Source organism: Aspergillus piperis, assembly GCF_003184755.1.
Source record: "Aspergillus piperis CBS 112811 unplaced genomic scaffold BO85scaffold_31, whole genome shotgun sequence".
In the NCBI taxonomy this organism is placed as follows: domain Eukaryota; kingdom Fungi; phylum Ascomycota; class Eurotiomycetes; order Eurotiales; family Aspergillaceae; genus Aspergillus; species Aspergillus piperis.
Genome location: NW_020291621.1, coordinates 290,697 through 307,842, shown reverse-complemented (window position 1 = coordinate 307,842; position 17,146 = coordinate 290,697). Strand labels below are relative to the sequence as shown.

The window sequence follows — 17,146 nt, the reverse complement described above, 5'->3', positions numbered from 1 at the left end:
AAACCCTAATAAACCCTAATAATAAACCCTAACAACCATTAAATATAATAGATTTGTTTAATAATGATAAACATAATTTATATTTATAAAATAAACTAATTCTTGAGAAATTAATAGTTTATTATAAAGAGATCAGTATCTTACAGATATTAGAAAGATATAGAACTATTATTAATACTTTTATAACTCCTATAACCACTATAATATGTTATTTTAATACTCAAGACCCTGATAACCGGGTTATTCTATTACAAGAAGCTACTAGATTATTAAACTGTTATTTATTATTATTAATTAGAAAATAAAATTATTAATTAATAATTAATCTAATTAATATCTGTTTTAATAATATAGTAATTAAAAATATATTACCACTGGTATATTATTCCTGTAAAGTCTTGGTATAAATTACTAATTAATCTATAATTATTAATCTTCTGAATATATCTGATCTTTTTAATCTGTGGTTAAGATCAGTTAAAATAAATTTTTAACCTTAATCTACCCTTAACTATATGGTTAATAAGATTCTTATACCTTAACCTAACTGTCAGGTTACGGTTAAGGTTAGGTTAAGGTATAACAGTCAGGTATGACCACTCTATTTGGAGTACTGTACTAGCTGTTATAATTATATCTATTTCTGCTCCTGCCATGTAATAAACTGATATACAGGATATTTCTATGCCTGCAGGTACTGGATATATATAAAAAATCTTAATATTTATTATTATAGCTGTATATATTTCCGCATATTATTTATATTTATATATATATCAGTAGTAGCTAGTGCGGCAGTTTATAAGCCTATATATATGTTATTTTTATATAAATTATCTGCTTATAATATATAACCGTCTACTAGTTCTTCCGCGCTAGCTAGTTAATTATATAATATAAAATAAATATTTTCTGTTCTATGGGATCAGCTATATCAAGATCAGATAATTCTATATTATATAATAAGTCAGCTAGTAGGATATTTTTCAGATACTTAATCTACTATATTATATATAATTACAGATTTATATTATAAAGTTCTATAGACTTGATAAAAATCTATCAATAAATAGTCTGTCTATTTTTATATCTGTATTATTATATTAACCATCTGCTGGGCCTGGCTGGGACAGAAGAGTAATAGTATCCAGTTATATAAAAAATAAATATATATATAATATAAGCCAGCATGTAAGAGAAACAGCTGTTAATATAAAATCTACTTATATAACTATTACAGCTCAGCCTTGTATACTGCCCGCTGGGATTATAAATTATAATTATATTTAAAATACTGGAATTACTGATAAACTGCTTACTAGTAGTTTTATATTAAAATTTATATTAGTGATAAGGTAGTGGTATATTATAAGATTTTAGTAATATAAAATTCTTTATATATAATACGGGAGGATCAGAAGCAGCTTATTAAGATTATAAAAAATTTAAATAATCTGATTATTGGGCGTGATGTCCGTCTACTACAGGATTATCTGGAGGATCGGCTGCATGGTTTAATAATTGAGCTGATGGTATTGCTTGAGATGTTGCTCTGCCTCCACTGGCCAGACACCATGCTGATACTGGTGGCAGATCATCACCTGCAGCCCGCACCCCATCAAAAATCCCATCCGGGAATTTACGTAGTTTGCATCGCATTTACCAGCACAATCGAAGGGCGATCGCCCTAAAAATTTAATCAAAGATAATATAATAGTAAAGTAATAAACAGGCAAGATTTCAGCGCACTACGCCCCTGAGAAGTTAAAAGGTACCGGGTAGTAAATCAAAATCCTCTCTTCAACGGACCCCAAACCCTAGCCCCATACAAACGGGCCGAACCCGATATCCGCCGCACGTGCGGGTCCCCGGGGCTTCTGGGGTAGGATCTGCGAGGATATGCAGTATTCAGCTGAAATCCACATCCCATACACACAGCTCTCAAGAAGGAGCGTGTGAGAAAAGCAAATCCACAATGTAAAAGCATCATTGGGAATATCCAAAGTTGAGTATCTGGCGATCATGTGAGTCATGGCTTGCAGACTGAAATAAGAAGTGGCAAGCGAGTGATCAATCGACCCACATCAGCTAATTAGATCTCTTTTCCGTATATACGGATTGCAAATGTCAATACTCCGTATGGCTACCTGGATTGCAGATCGACAAACTGCGCAATGCATTTGTGCTCTAGCACTGTCTAGCTGGGAGCACTCCGAACTTGCTCAAAGTTGTAGAACATTAAACCTTTTTGATCCCGAGTGATGCTACGTCGTAGGTTATGCCAGTCGCTAGTACTGGGATTGTTCGATAACAGCTCCTCATAATAGTCAATGTTTCATAATAAATATACTGTCGTTTTGCCGTATTCTGCTCCCGACCACTTCGGGTGATGAGGATGTATGTGTTGCGTGGTCCATGGTCGAGGCACAATGAGCATAAAGCAACAGTGCCACGAAGTTCCTAGAAGCTCAACAAGGAGCAGAAATTGATGAAAGTATTCTATGTATAGGCTATAGAACCCTTCCTTGTGTCAAGTCCACTAGATATTCACCACATAAACAGGCATCTGTCGTGTGTGGGCAATGTCTCTAGGACTAAATATTGCGAAAAGGTACGAAGTAAGATAAGGTAGCTAGCAAGCCTTGCACCATTATGAGTATCCTAACCTAATTCTGTATGCCAGTGACACAGATCTTGATTCTATCGCCGGATGGATAAGCTACTAGTCTCCCATCAGGTGAGAATGTTAAGCTGTTGCAATTTTTACCCCAATAACCCTTGAGTGTTTGCGCCGCGCCCGTTGAAACATCCCAAAGCCTAACGGTTTTATCATCAGATCCCGATGCCGTCATTGTTCCATTCGGTGAGAATGCTACAGCATTAACAGGCTTAGAATGGCCATCTAGAATCTTCATCATTGTACCCGTGCCAGTTTGCCAAAGCCTGACTGTCCTATCACTAGATCCGGACGCCACCACTGCCCCATCTGGTGAGAATGCCATAATATTAATTCTCTCGCGGTGGCCACTCAATGTTGAACACATCATGCATGTAGTAGTGTCCCAAAGAGTAATATCCTTCTCAATTACACATGCAAGTATTGACCCATCTGGTGAAAATGTCATATTATTCACCTTTTCAGCCGAGGTTCCTCTTAGCGTTTGGAATGTACCTGTAGCAATGTTCAAAAGCTTGAGACCGGCATCATGAATTCCAAATGCCACCATTCTGCTATCTGGCGAGAACTCAACTGCGGTCAGGCGACGGTATGTGTCATTCGATATTCTGTGTATATTGCCTGTGGCACTATACCAGAGCTTGTAATCTCCATTGAGAGATTCGGACGCCACTAGGCTTCCATCCGGTGAGAATCTGATAGTGCTCACAGGGCCAGAATGGCCATTCAGTTCAACTTGCATTGTGCCTTTAGTAGTATCCCAGAGCCGGACTGTTTTATCCCGTGACCCAGATGCCAGTAGTCGTCCATCTGGTGAGAATACTATAGTATTCACACGGTCGGAGTGACCATTAAGCACGAAAGTTGTTATACCTCTGTTGGCATCCCAGAGTCTAACTTGATTGTCCAAAGATCCAGAGCCTATAGATTTCCCATTTGGAGAGAAAGAGACACACGCCACCAGACCGGAATGTCCCTTCAGTGTAGTGTGGCTGAACTGTTTGATATTATTGTTTCGGACTGGCTCTCGTCGTCTTATCTTGTCCTTAGGCGATTGGATCGGGGTTTTCCCACATTTTTCAGTAATGTGTAGCGTGGCAGTTCCGCTCGATAATCTCAAGACATCCAAAGATACAAATTCTTCAATGGCGGATAAAATATGTGTCGTCTTCTCAGGAGCTGGGTCATTCTCTAGGCAATCTTGGTTTTCTGTAAGATTTGATCTGAGTGCATCTCCATGTTCTGCTGGTATTTGCTGAGAAAAGTTCTTTACCTCGGCCATTTCTGGAACTTGAGTCAATACATCAAGTATGTTAGCTGCAGTAGTATTTAATGTGGGACTAGAGCTCATTGTGTTCTGCTCTTGCGTTGTCGGGAGATGGTTGCTTGGATTAGTGGAAACTGTAAGAATAAGCTCTTTGGCGTACGCCGCCGCCGCTGTCGCTGCATATGGTTGCCATTTCTTGTTCTTGTGAGAGTCGGCGTAGTCACTGATACCGCGAATGACTAGGGATGGAATATTATTCATGATCCCTGCTGCTTCCATCTCCACACAGCATACTCCAAACTCTTCAGCTAGCTGATCTCGTCGTCTGCTATCTTTCACGACTTGATTTGCCGATGCAATCCGTCCGTAATGGACGACAGGGTCATTCTTGATTCGTGGAGTCCGTCGGATTGTTTGAGCTGGGTCACACTCCTTACACGTATTGCCATCTCTGTGAGTGTAGTCTGCTCGAAATAAGAGATCCTCCTGCTCCGGTCGTGCAAAACTCGCATTTTTGGCCTGGACATGCGAAATAAATTCAGGAACTTGACTGCATCCCGAGAATTCAAAGGATCGGAGTATTGAGACGGCAGTCAACAAGATCTCTGGCGGCCGGTTAAGCATTCCAGTTCGGCGGAAATGTCCATCACTTATTGCTTTACCAAGATCATATTGTATCACGCCTCCACAACTTCCTTCTGGCAGGCTCACTACAATATCACCTAGTCGGATATCTAGATTGCTTCTTGGCACCCCTCCCCCAATACCGACCATTAAACCAAATCGGATAAAGGGGAAAGTGGTACGCAATTGTACTGCTACTGTCGCAGCAGGGGCGATGCCATATCCGCCACTTGGTAAACACGCAATAACAACGTTGTGCTTTCCGATATTTCCAAGGATATATGAATTGTGGTCTGCCATCGGGATTTCCAGCCCTGGGTGTAGTTTGTCCATCATTGCGCGCGCAGCTGCTACCTCCAAAGGCAAGGCGCATATCCACCCGACCGTGTAATCGTGCCGAGATAGTGTTGCCATGACTCTTATCAAAATGCGCACAGTTTGACAACAAGTAAATGTCTTATTTCATGATGTTATAACTGACAGCATAAGAACAAGGTTTAGAATTCTGTCTTGGGGGAAAAAAATAAATGTTAACTGAGGGGTAACTGAGGGGAATAAATAGAAACGATGGCAAGGCTGCGAGCTAGTCACAGTCACATGGCCAACTTAGCGTCTAGATAAAGTGAGCTAAAGCTGCAAGGCTGGAGCAATCTATTCTCATTGAAACTAGAAGAAACCAGAAGTTTGTTTGCCGGATGTGGGATTTCTCTTGTAGGTAGTTATCGTTCTATCTTATACACTTACTTTTGGACAGCATAGACCCCACAACTGCTTCTAGGCCGTCCGATGTATTTCCGACTACTTTTGTATGTGGTATTCCCAACGTGTAGAGCCAGTCGTCGAAATTTGCAATTATTGGAAGGTAATTTGAACTCCTGAGCTATTTTATGTCCTTGACAAGAACAGTCAGTCTTGACTGGCGAACCTTCAGCGGTATAACCCACGGAATCAGACACGAACTCTCCGCTCGTAAATCTTAGGCAGGGCGTGTGATAGGAATTTCTTTCCTTGTTGGGATTTTGCAAACCGCTAATGTGTCCATTGTCAGCGGCTCCAGCACTATACACTGTTACTCAAAGCAAATTTAGATTGGTTGTATATGCAGGCTTGACCGGGCGCTTATAAAAAGGTAAGGAGGAGTTGCTGCTCCACCCATCTTGAATTCATACACTCTGGGCCAAAATACTTGATTTGTCCTTATATCAATCCACTGTAATCGGTGCGTTTATCAATCACTTTCAGAACTTCTGCAGATTAAGACTTTCTTAGTCTAAATGATTTCTTTACAAATCATTTAGGTTCCGCGTTTTAGCAGAGCCAGCCGTGATGAATGTGATACGGTGTATTTTAAATACCGTTGCCCCGCATTCGGCATAGATGGCGATAGCTGTAGCAGTTGCAAGACTTGATGATGGACCTTGTCAAGAATTTGGCCAGCCAAGCCCCGATCATACACATCTCTCTATCAAAGTTCTCCTAGCATAGGTCCTAAGTGCCTACTGTGCTTGCTCCTTTGTTTCATCCGGCTTACCCCTACTATTAGCAAAATGGCCACGCGGCGGAGACTTTCCCGAGGAAAGTGCAATATAAGAAAGGCCCAGGCTTAGAATATACTTGGTCCAGCCGACTCTGAAACCATCTTTTTTTCTCAGTATTAACTATGCTCAGAATTTTTATATTATAATCTATACCTATAAATCCGCAGTTTATAATATATTATTCTAGCACAGTTTTGTTCCACTATAGCGAGTATATTATTAAACTTATTTAATAAATATTCTGACAGCCTGTTTTATTATATATATTTTCCCATGCTTACCTGAATGGACTGTAAAGATAATACAGAAATATTTTATTACTTTAATACAGCAATATAATTATATTAATAAAGAAATAAAAGATATTTACTTTAGATTCTGAAAGTAGCTTAATGTCTCTGTACTCTTTTTATACAGAGATTTTTATATAAGATATTAATTATATCTAGATATTAAGTTTCTGCTGGAGAGCTGAATAAATAAATAATAGCTGTTATTTAACTGAGCTTAAATATTTAAGATAATAGTAAATAAAATTAACTCTCTTTAATAACATTTAATCTCATGAATGAGACGCTGCGTAGTCTTATCTTGTATTTAAAAAGTAGTCTAGCAGAATAAGAAATTATAGTTTAATTAATATCCCACGAGTCTCTTTAATAGTAAGAAAAGTTATTATTACTTAATTAGCAGTGTATTATTTTTCCTGATATAATAGAGTTTCTTGAGTCTCTTTATATTGTAAAAGATAATATTCTGACAGTAAGTATATAAGATATTATATTAAAAAAGGAAATATATCTCTGTGGTTATTTTAATTTTCTAGTTTTTTTAATATACTTTCTAATCAAGATTCGGCTATTCCAAGCTGCCTAATCTGTGAAGAAAATAAGTTAAATATTATTTAGATAGAACTTTCTGCCTAACTAGCAGTCTAATTCTTTGATTTCTTTCTATTAGGAATCAGTGAGGTATACAGCAATGGCTTGAAGGAATACTGTCTGAATATATTAATTAATATTATATATAAGAAATAGTTCTTACAGAAATAGAAACCTGGCTGTGTACTAGAAAGATATATTTTAATAAATATAAGACTATATTCTTATTTCTATCCTGGATAGAAACTACAGTTAATTAAATAATTTACTGATTTATACTGCTGGAAATGTCGCCGCACAGGAAATTTATAATTAAATTTTTAATAATTACTGCAATATTTTACTGGGGCTGAGTTAATTAAAAAGATTATTTCTTTTTTAATATATTTTGGAATATATATGTACTGAGGAGGTTGGAGTAGTTATAATAAAATATAAATATAAATTCTAGTAGAGCTTTGTCAGCCTGTACTCTTTATTAATAAAGTTTATTCTACTTAGAATTACTATAGAAATATTTCTTATATTTTGTGATAGGATCTACTTGTCAGGGTAGAAAGCCTGTCAACTAGGTAAGGAATCAACCACGAAACTTAGTAGATTAATCTAATAACAACAAAAATAGTCTATATCTATAAAATAGACTGATCCTTAAGGGATCAATAGCTTATTACAAAGGAATCAGTACCTTATAAATATCAGAAAGATATAGAATCTCTATTAATAATCTTATAATTCTTATAATTATTATAATATATTATTCTAATATCCAAGGCCCTGATAACCAGATTATTCTATTATAAATAATAATATTTTTCACTGGAATGAGCCATCTGGCTTAAATATTAAAGATAATCTTATATATTTTTAATTTAAAATAATATAAATCTAATAATAAAAGATAGAAAATCCATAGAAAGTATTACAGAGATAAAATCATATACTATTTTTATATAATTTTAAAAGTATTTAATTATATTTGTATGAATAAATCAGTAAAAAAAAATATAAATAAAAAATCTTTTTATATTATTTCTTTTTCTTTTCTTCTTTTATCCCGGGGTTATTATTACTTTAATAATTTAATATTATTTTATTTATTCTTCAGTCTTCTTATTAATTCTTTATTATTTTTATTATTATATATTAATTATTCAGTGATCAAGTGCTGTTTTATATTTATTTTTTACTTTAATTATCTTTAAATTATATATTTTATATCAGATTTTTTAATATAATTAATAAAATATATTATCACTGCTATAAAACTACAGCTAATTAATTATATTCTGTTTGTATTATAGTAATTAAACTCTAATAATTATAATATATATATTATTTTTATACTTTAGTTAAAAATCTTAAATCTAATAAAATAAAAGTACAGGAAGTCTTTAAAATTAATTATATTTTTAATAGAAAAAAATTTATTTTATATTATTAATATTACAGCTGGTACAGCAGCTGCAAAATAATATAAATTTATAAATTTTTTTTAATATTTCTAAATTAATATAACTAGACTTCTACAGGAGTCTTAAAAAATATTATTAAATTAATTAAACTTTTAGATTAGTATTATACTTGCTTCTTTTATAATCTAAAAAATAAGAAAAATAATATTTTTATAAATTTTAATAAAAAATTTTTTATATTATTAATAACTGCATCATGCATCTGGGTAAAATATTTATATGAATAATAATAATTTATTATTATTATTATAGTCTTTCAGTTATCCAGAAATCAGTATATAAAAAATAATTTAATAATAAATTATTATATTAATATTTTACTAGTATTTTATTATTAATTATAAAATATTTCTAATTAAATATTATAAAATTAAAGAAATTAATATTAAGAAACTATACCTCATGTCTAGTAATCCTGGATTTATTTTATAGATTTTAATAAAATAATTATTTTATACTAGTATTTCAGCCGCAGTTAGCTTATAATTTAATAATAATAAACTAGATATTATCCTCAATTAAATATTCAAAGAACTTTTAGTAATTTTAAGAAAATTATAAAGATAGCTTATTTTTAAATTATAATTAAATTAATATTGAATAATAGTAAATTATAATTATTAATATATATAAACACAGTCTGTCGCCTTATAATAATACTTTAAAATATATTTATTAATATATTAATAAAATATTATTTAATTAGTTTATTATCAACAGCTGGATATGATTTTATAACTTATTTTATAATATTTTATTGGATTTTTTTTAATTATTATAGCTTTTAATATATTTTTTAATATTTTTTAATACTTTTTTATATATTCACTATATTTTCATTAAAAATCTATTAATTATATTTACTTAGTTATTCTTTTTATTTAATCAGGTTGTAGTCTTGGCTATTATATTATTAATAATTTTTAATTTTTTCAATTTTTTATTTATTTTTATTATCTAGGTCAAGTATCAGAAATAATTCTTTATAATATTAACTAATATTCTACAGTTCTAATAAAAAAATATAAAATATATTATAAATTTATTTATATTTCTTAGATAAATACAAGTGGTATGCTTGAAATCTAATATATTTAAAAATTTAAAAAAATTCTATGAATTCTAAGGCCAATTTTCTTAACTTTTTAAATTATAAATTCTAAATTAATAACTTAACTAGATCCCTTTTTTTAAATAAAAATAACTTTTTATATTTATTATAATATTTCTTTTATTTTTTTCTAGTTATTTGTTATATCTTCTATAACTATTTTTTTATTTTTTAAATCTTTTAATCTTATTCTGTACAGCTGGAATCTTTTATTATTAAAAATTATTCTTAATCCTGATATGAAAATCTAGGGAATAATTATATAAAATATAATAAAAAAATATATTTATAATTATATTATTTATATTATTATAAATAAATTAAGCAGTTAGTAATATTACTGGCTAGTTAAAATTAAACTAGCTAAAATAATATTACAAATAATATTTAAAAATCTGATTTATTTATTTTATTTAGTTATTATTTTAAAGATAAAATACAGTTAAAAGCTTTAAGATTATATAACTGTTATAAATTAGATATAATTAAAATTTATTTATAAAGATTAACCCCCGGTCAGATATAATATCTGATAATAGTCTAAAAATTAATTTTATTTATTTATAAAATATTTCTGTAAGATCTAAAGCAGTTATTATAAATAAAATAATGAAGAAAAAATAGTATTTTAAAAATTAATTAATAATAATAAAAATAATATTAACAGTTTTCTTATATTAAATAATTAGGGGCAGTTCTGTATTAAAATCTATTATTAATTTATTAAAAAAATAAGATAAAATTAATAAAGATTTAAAAATACTATACAATTAATATCTTAAAATAATATTATTTTAATATATTAAATAAGTCTGGACATATTTAGTTATATTATAATATAATCTATTCTAATAAAATTTTTTATATAGTAATATTTTTATTTTTATCTTTCTAAAATATCCTATTAGCAGATTATTATAATATAAATAACTAAGTGCCTGATATAATATTTTAGAAGAAGAAATATAATAATAATCTTTAAAATATAAATAATTTATAATTTTTACTGTCCAGTACTTCTGGCCTGGTTATTTTTATTAAATAATAATTTTTTATTATTATATCTCTAGATCTTTATTCTATAAATATAAAATTATCTTTTAAAATTTAAAATTATATATTTTTAAATATAGAACTTCTACAGTACATACTCATGATATTATAAATTAAAAAATAAATATTTTTTAAGATAAATTTTTTTTAAAATAATCTAGTCAGCTGTTTCTATACCAGCTTAATTATTAAAATTTTTTAAATCTAATATAATACAGATATTAAACTTAAGGTAACCTTGTATATCTTAAAATTTAAACTAAGATTTTTCTTTAACTAAATCTCTTACTGTTAGAAATAATATATTAATAAATTATTCTCAGATCAGGATCAATAATTTTTCTTATAAAATAGATTTTATTTAAAATTTTAAAAGTATTCTGGAGAGTCCATCCACTGGATTTAATTTTTCTATTTTATATTTAATAATAAAATTATAAAAAATTAAACTTATAAATTATTAAATTTATTTTTTATTAACTTTAATTTGATACATAAAAGATTGCAAATTTAAATAATTATATAAGATTTTAATAATTTAAAAAATATTTTTAAAATACTATTACTATTATTTAAAAAAAATAAATAATAATAAATAACTCTTAATTTAAAATATTATAATTTAACTTAGTACTAGAAAATTTATAAAACCAGAAAATAATTAGATAAAATATATTCTTATTATTAAATTGAAATAAAATATTATTTATTTTTTTTTAATACATCAGTTTCTAAACACTAGAATTTCATAAAATTAAAATATATTAGTAAAAATACTTACTAAAAAATAACAATCAGACAGTAAAAAACAAGTTATTTATATAAATTTAAATAGATTTTTCTAGATTTTTAACCGTTAACTACTCTATAAAGTAAGAAGATAAGTGATAAAATAATTTAAAAATAATTTTAAATAAATTAATAATAAAAGTTACATAATTCTAGAAAGATCTGAATATTATAATAACTTTTAAAAATTAATTATAAAATAATATTATTTATCTATTAAAAATCTATAGATACTCCAGTAACATTAATAATATATTTTAAGAATTTAACTTAAAATTAATAAAATAAATATTTAGATAGCTTTATATAAAGTTAAGTTTTTTAGAATCTTTCTAGCACTTAGTAAATATATTTTATATAGAATTTTTTATTTAATAAGAAAATAAAAATATTATTAAAATATATTATATAAAAGTTATTAAGAAGTCCACGAAGTGCTGTATATATATAATTTTAAAAAGTTATAGAAATATTAATTAGTCTGAATAGTATAATAATATATTTAAAATAATTATATTAAATATAAAATATTATTTTTTATTTATTACCTTCTTTAATATAAATTCAGTAATAGATATTTTTAATATTAATTTTTAAGAAATATTTACTGCCTGAGACCCTGTCAAGAATCTTTAAAATAAAAAATAAACAATAATAATTTTTTATTAAAATTTTATTAAAATCTCTATAATCTATACAAAAGTATAAATTATTATTCTTTTTAATATAAAAAGAATAGGGGCCCCTGCAGGACTCTTAAAAAATTAAATTTAATTTAATTTCAGATTTTTTTAATATATTTTTATAAGATCTTGAGTTCAGCTTTTAATAAGAAATATATAAATTTATAAAAAAATATTTTATTAAATTTAATATTAATAATATAGTCTGCAGGGCCATGAGAAAAAAGTTATTAAAAAAAATTTATAAAAAATATATTTTAAAATTCTTAAAGTTTAACTAGAATTACTTTTAAATTAAAAAACTTTTCCTCCAGGAGCTAAATATTTTTAGAAAACTTAATAATAATATATATTTTTACAGAGTTTTAGGTTACTTTATTAAATTACATAATTAAAAAAAATAATATACTAAATTATTATTATTAATTTTATGCTGATAAGTTAATGCAAAAATCCTGTAATATTATTATTAATAATAAAATTAAACTACTGTATAAATAAGAATCTTAATTAATTTTTATATAATATTATTTAGAAATATAGATACTTCCTCGCGAATTAGTAACAGTAATAAGAATTTTCTATATTTTATAAATAAATATAATAACTTACTTAATAATTTTAATTTTAAGTACAGTAACTGGGGCATATTAATGATTATAAATCTTAATAAATTAATAATTAATAATATTTATTTTTATATAATTATCTAAATCTGCAAAGGTTTCGAGGCTATTTTAAATATAAATAAAAATATAAAAATAATAAGTTGTCTCTACTTTAAATAAAAAAATTAAAATTATAAGATTTATTCTAATTTCTTTACTTTTCTCTTAGAATCTGATAAATATTAGTAGATTCTAGTAGATTAAATTTTTCTATTTTTAATAAAATGTTAATTTACAAGATACTGGATACTATTATATATAAAATATTATAATTAATTATTATTTTTTCTAATATAATTCTTCTTGTGATTTAATATATTTTTCTTAATTAATTAATTAGAATAATTTTAGAAGTATTTATATAATTTATAATTATGAAATTAATTATTATTTTATTTATATTTTTCTTTATTACTCCATAGTTTATAATAATAAATAATAATAGTTATTATTTTATCTTATTTCTCTGGTAAATAGAGAACATACTTTTATATATAATAATTAAAATTAAATAATAATTTAATAAACAAAAATAAAATTCTTTCTTTCTTAACTGTATTACTGGTAAGCCTGTTTAAGTTAAATTATAATATCTGATTAAAAAATAACAGTATTTTAAATTTAAATAAAAATCTAATTCTTGAATTGAAGCTATGATTTTTTAAAAAATTATCTTACTTTTAGATTTTTATTATTAATAAAATAGTATTATCTCTACCTATATACTAGATTTATATAACTAATAATAATAAGAATCTTATATTTTTTTAATAAATACTTCTTAAAAGCTCCCTGAAACATGTATTTCAAATTAATAATTTATTTTTAATATTTTTAGAGATTAAAATTTAAAATAAAATAAAAAATATTTTTAAACTTAATCTTTTTCTTATCTCTTTTAGATTCAGAAAAAAATTAATAATATCTAGAGAATATTTTACCTGGAAAATTATACTTTTAGAAATAAATTCTTTTTCTTTATAAATTAGCAGCCTGTTCTAATTAATAAATATAATTTTTTAATTATTAGATTTTCTCAGTAATAGGGACTATATTTAATAATAATTTAAGATTAATATAATTATTAAATATCTTTTTTTCTTTACTATCTTCAAGAAGTGGCATTTTTCTTAAATAATTAAAATAAAAAAATCAGAATATAATAAGATTTATTTATCAGGGTAGAAAGCCTGTTGACTAGATAAAAAATTAATTATAAAAATTAGTAAATTAGTTTAATAATAATAAAAATAGCTTATATCTATAAAATAAACTAATCCTTGAAAGATCAGTAACTTATTACAAAGAAATCAGCACCTTATAGATATAAGGAAAATATAGAACCTCTATCAATAATCTCATAACTCTTATAACTATTGTAATACATCATTCCAATGCGCAAGGCCCTGATAGCCAGGTTATTCTATCACATATTTACAGTCACGACGAGTGCAGGCTGCATAATTTTAATTTTTAAAATTTATAAAATAAAAAAGACTATAGAAGTTATATCAGATATTAAAAAAATTAATTTAAATATTATTATAGATAATCCAGTCAGTTTAATAGTAATATTTTTGTAGTAATTATATAAACGCATAATAATCTATTCTAAGAAAAAAAACCTAAAAAATCTAGTTAATTTATACAGAAAAATATATATTTTTATATTTCTTGAGAATAAAAAATCTTAAAAAAGAAGAGGTAATATTACAGATTTCTACTAATTAATTTATTAGTAATGTAAACTTACTAGATAAAAAATATTAATAAAAATAGTATTCAGACAAAGCTAAATAATTATTTAATATAATCATGGATTATTTTTATAATATCTGAACTGGTTATATATTATATGACTACAGTATATAAATAAATATATAATATATAATATACTATCGCGGTCTATAATTATCAGACTAGTATATAATAGATCTAATAATATATAGTATATAAAAAATAAAATATATAAGAATATTTTTTATATACTTAGTTAGTTCTGTTCTTTATACTTAATAATACTATTTCTAAATAATTATATATTTAAAAGTTTAGCTACAGAATACTTATCTGTACTTATTTATAAATAGCTGTGTAATATTATTCAGTCTTACTTTTCTTTTCTTATTTATAATCTAGTTATTTCTTAAACAGTTATCAGTTAATACCACCTTAATATAATCTGATAGTACATATACCAACAGGGCTAAGTTAACAGGGACAGGGAAACAATCCTAGGGTTTGATAATTTTAAGCTGATAAGCTCTCTAGTATTTAATTTTTATATATATATAATTTATATATATTATCTATTTATTATATTTTATCTAGATATATGTTTTAGCAGGTATAATACTAATAATAAAATGAATTTATATTTTTTTTGAATAATATAAATTATATTTAAAATAAATTAGTAAGTCAAAAGATAATTAAAATAATTTTTAAAATATTTTAAAGAGCTGAGACTATATTCAGTATATTATTTTTTTAAAATCAGTGATTTTATAATTTTATTTACTATTAAAAGTATTCTAGCTGTATTATTAGTAAAATAATTATATTTATATTAGTATACTGCACATGTCTTAGAGAATAAGATAAATTAGACAGAAAGTTTACCAGTATATAAAAATAGTCTGATCTTCTAAAACACAGGATATTTCTGAGACTATCTATGGATTCTTGGCGGATGTCCGCGGGTAGAATTTCAGCATAACTTTGATTAGTCATTTGGCCAGGAGGGTCAACTGTATCATACAGTCAATAAACAACTTGAGCCGCTTGACACAATCGACCTCTTGCTGTTGTGAACCGAGTATAGAGAGTGTTGATTTGAGCTTTTCATTACGGAGTCTTTGTTTTCTTAATTTACATATTCTTAGTATAACGTTTATATGTATTTTTTATGAAAGAAAAAGAATTCATTATGGTGAAGATGGAAAAGGGCTGTTCTTGTTCTGTATTTAGCGTTAGACCACGCGGAGTTTATTGCAGACCACGCCGAGCTGTCAGCCCGAGTGGGGTTCCGATTTCATTTCCCGGGCCCATGATATCATCAGTCAAATGCGTACCACCGAGATTCTGTCTAATGAGATAAAATATAAAAGGCTACCATCCGCTGCTAGGTGGATCTCGAGTCTTCCCGACATTTCGATCTTTCGAATAATAACCACTTCCATGACCAAAACCTGGCTAATCACCGGCGCATCGTCCGGTCTGGGCGCCGCGCTCGCTCATCATGTCATCCGCGCAGGCCATAAGGTTGTCGGTGCGGTGCGGAATATAGCCAAGGCGCAGCAGACCTACCCTCATTCCGAGGAGCTGGGAGGCGCGTGGGCGCAACTCGATGTGACAGATGCCAAGACAAAGGAGCATGTCGCACGCCTCTCTCGCGAGCATGAGTGATTCGACGTGGTGGTGAACAATGCTGGGTACTCTATCTTGGGCAGTATTGAAGATATGAGGTGAGTAGCCTTTTGTTGTTCTTGTTCTTGTTCTTTTTCCTCTTCTTCTTATTGTCTTATTCTTCTTCGAGACGGAACATTCTTACTGATATGTCGTGTTATCGGCAGTGAGACCGAAATTCATCAGCAAATCGACACTAACCTCTACGGCCCAATCCGCGTCATCCAGGGTTGTCTGCCCTCCATGCGTGAGAAGAAGACTGGATGCATCGTCAACATCTCCAGTGTCGCGGGCCTAATCGGACGTCCCGCCACTGCGTTATATTCCGCCAGCAAGTTCGGGCTCGAAGGTGAGCTGAGAGATTTGTTGACCCTGCTGACATATTCTTTCCAGGCCTTTCGGAAAGTCTAGCAAGCGAGCTGGGCGAATTTGGCATTCGAGTGTTGGTCGTCCAGCCTGGTGGCTTCCGGACCGGGTTTCTCTCCGCGTATGTGAAACCCGCGGCGGGATTGAACCCAGCGTATGAGGGGAAAGCGCTGGGCCAGGCGATGCAGCGCTACGACACGGCCGACGGCACGCAGCGGGGCGATCCGGAGAAGGCGGCTGCGCGGATATTGATGCTGTCGAGCAGCAGGGTCTCTGCGCGGAGGCGGCTTCGTACCTTCGGATGCCGCTGGGGTCGGATTGTTATGCGGTGCTGCGAGCCAAGGTCGATGCGCTGAAGGAGAACATGCATGGTATGGAGGGGATTGCACACAGTACAGATTATACCCAGTGAGGTCGTGGAAGTTTGCATCTGATGTAGGTCTTGACTCATAGATAGGTGTTCTGTAAAATATAGTATCAATTGTACAGTACAGTCTTAAAATATATCCACGTAATCAACATTATAGTCGATGTAGTAAGCTCTGAGAGATGACAATAAGCAAAGATTCACAGATATTGAACGGCGCAGTGTGAGAGGCAGTGTGA

The 17,146-nt window shown here is 28.6% G+C and overlaps 2 protein-coding genes across 2 annotated transcripts; one reads left to right on the top strand and one right to left on the bottom strand.

Annotated features, from left to right (window-relative positions):
- Positions 1-2,573: 2,573 nt before the first annotated feature.
- Positions 2,574-5,070, bottom strand: BO85DRAFT_431578 (uncharacterized protein). The gene has a single exon (XM_025658339.1). The coding sequence runs from the start codon at positions 4,980-4,982 to the stop codon at positions 2,667-2,669; it is 2,316 nt and encodes a 771-aa protein (XP_025510442.1). The 5' UTR covers positions 4,983-5,070; the 3' UTR covers positions 2,574-2,666.
- A 9,090-nt stretch (positions 5,071-14,160) lies between these two features.
- BO85DRAFT_524391 (NAD(P)-binding protein) lies at positions 14,161-16,896 on the top strand (the record flags this gene model as incomplete). The annotated part of the gene is made up of 4 exons (XM_025665413.1): positions 14,161-14,183; positions 15,895-16,170; positions 16,342-16,523; positions 16,568-16,896. 4 exons carry the CDS (start codon positions 14,161-14,163, stop codon positions 16,894-16,896), a joined length of 810 nt encoding a protein of 269 aa, XP_025510441.1.
- Between the last annotated feature and the right edge of the window lie 250 nt (positions 16,897-17,146).

Bases quoted from the DNA above. Each gene is read 5' to 3' on its own strand.
- BO85DRAFT_431578 (XM_025658339.1), bottom strand. From the start codon at position 4,982: ATGGCAACACTATCTCGGCACGATTACACGGTCGGGTGGATATGCGCC.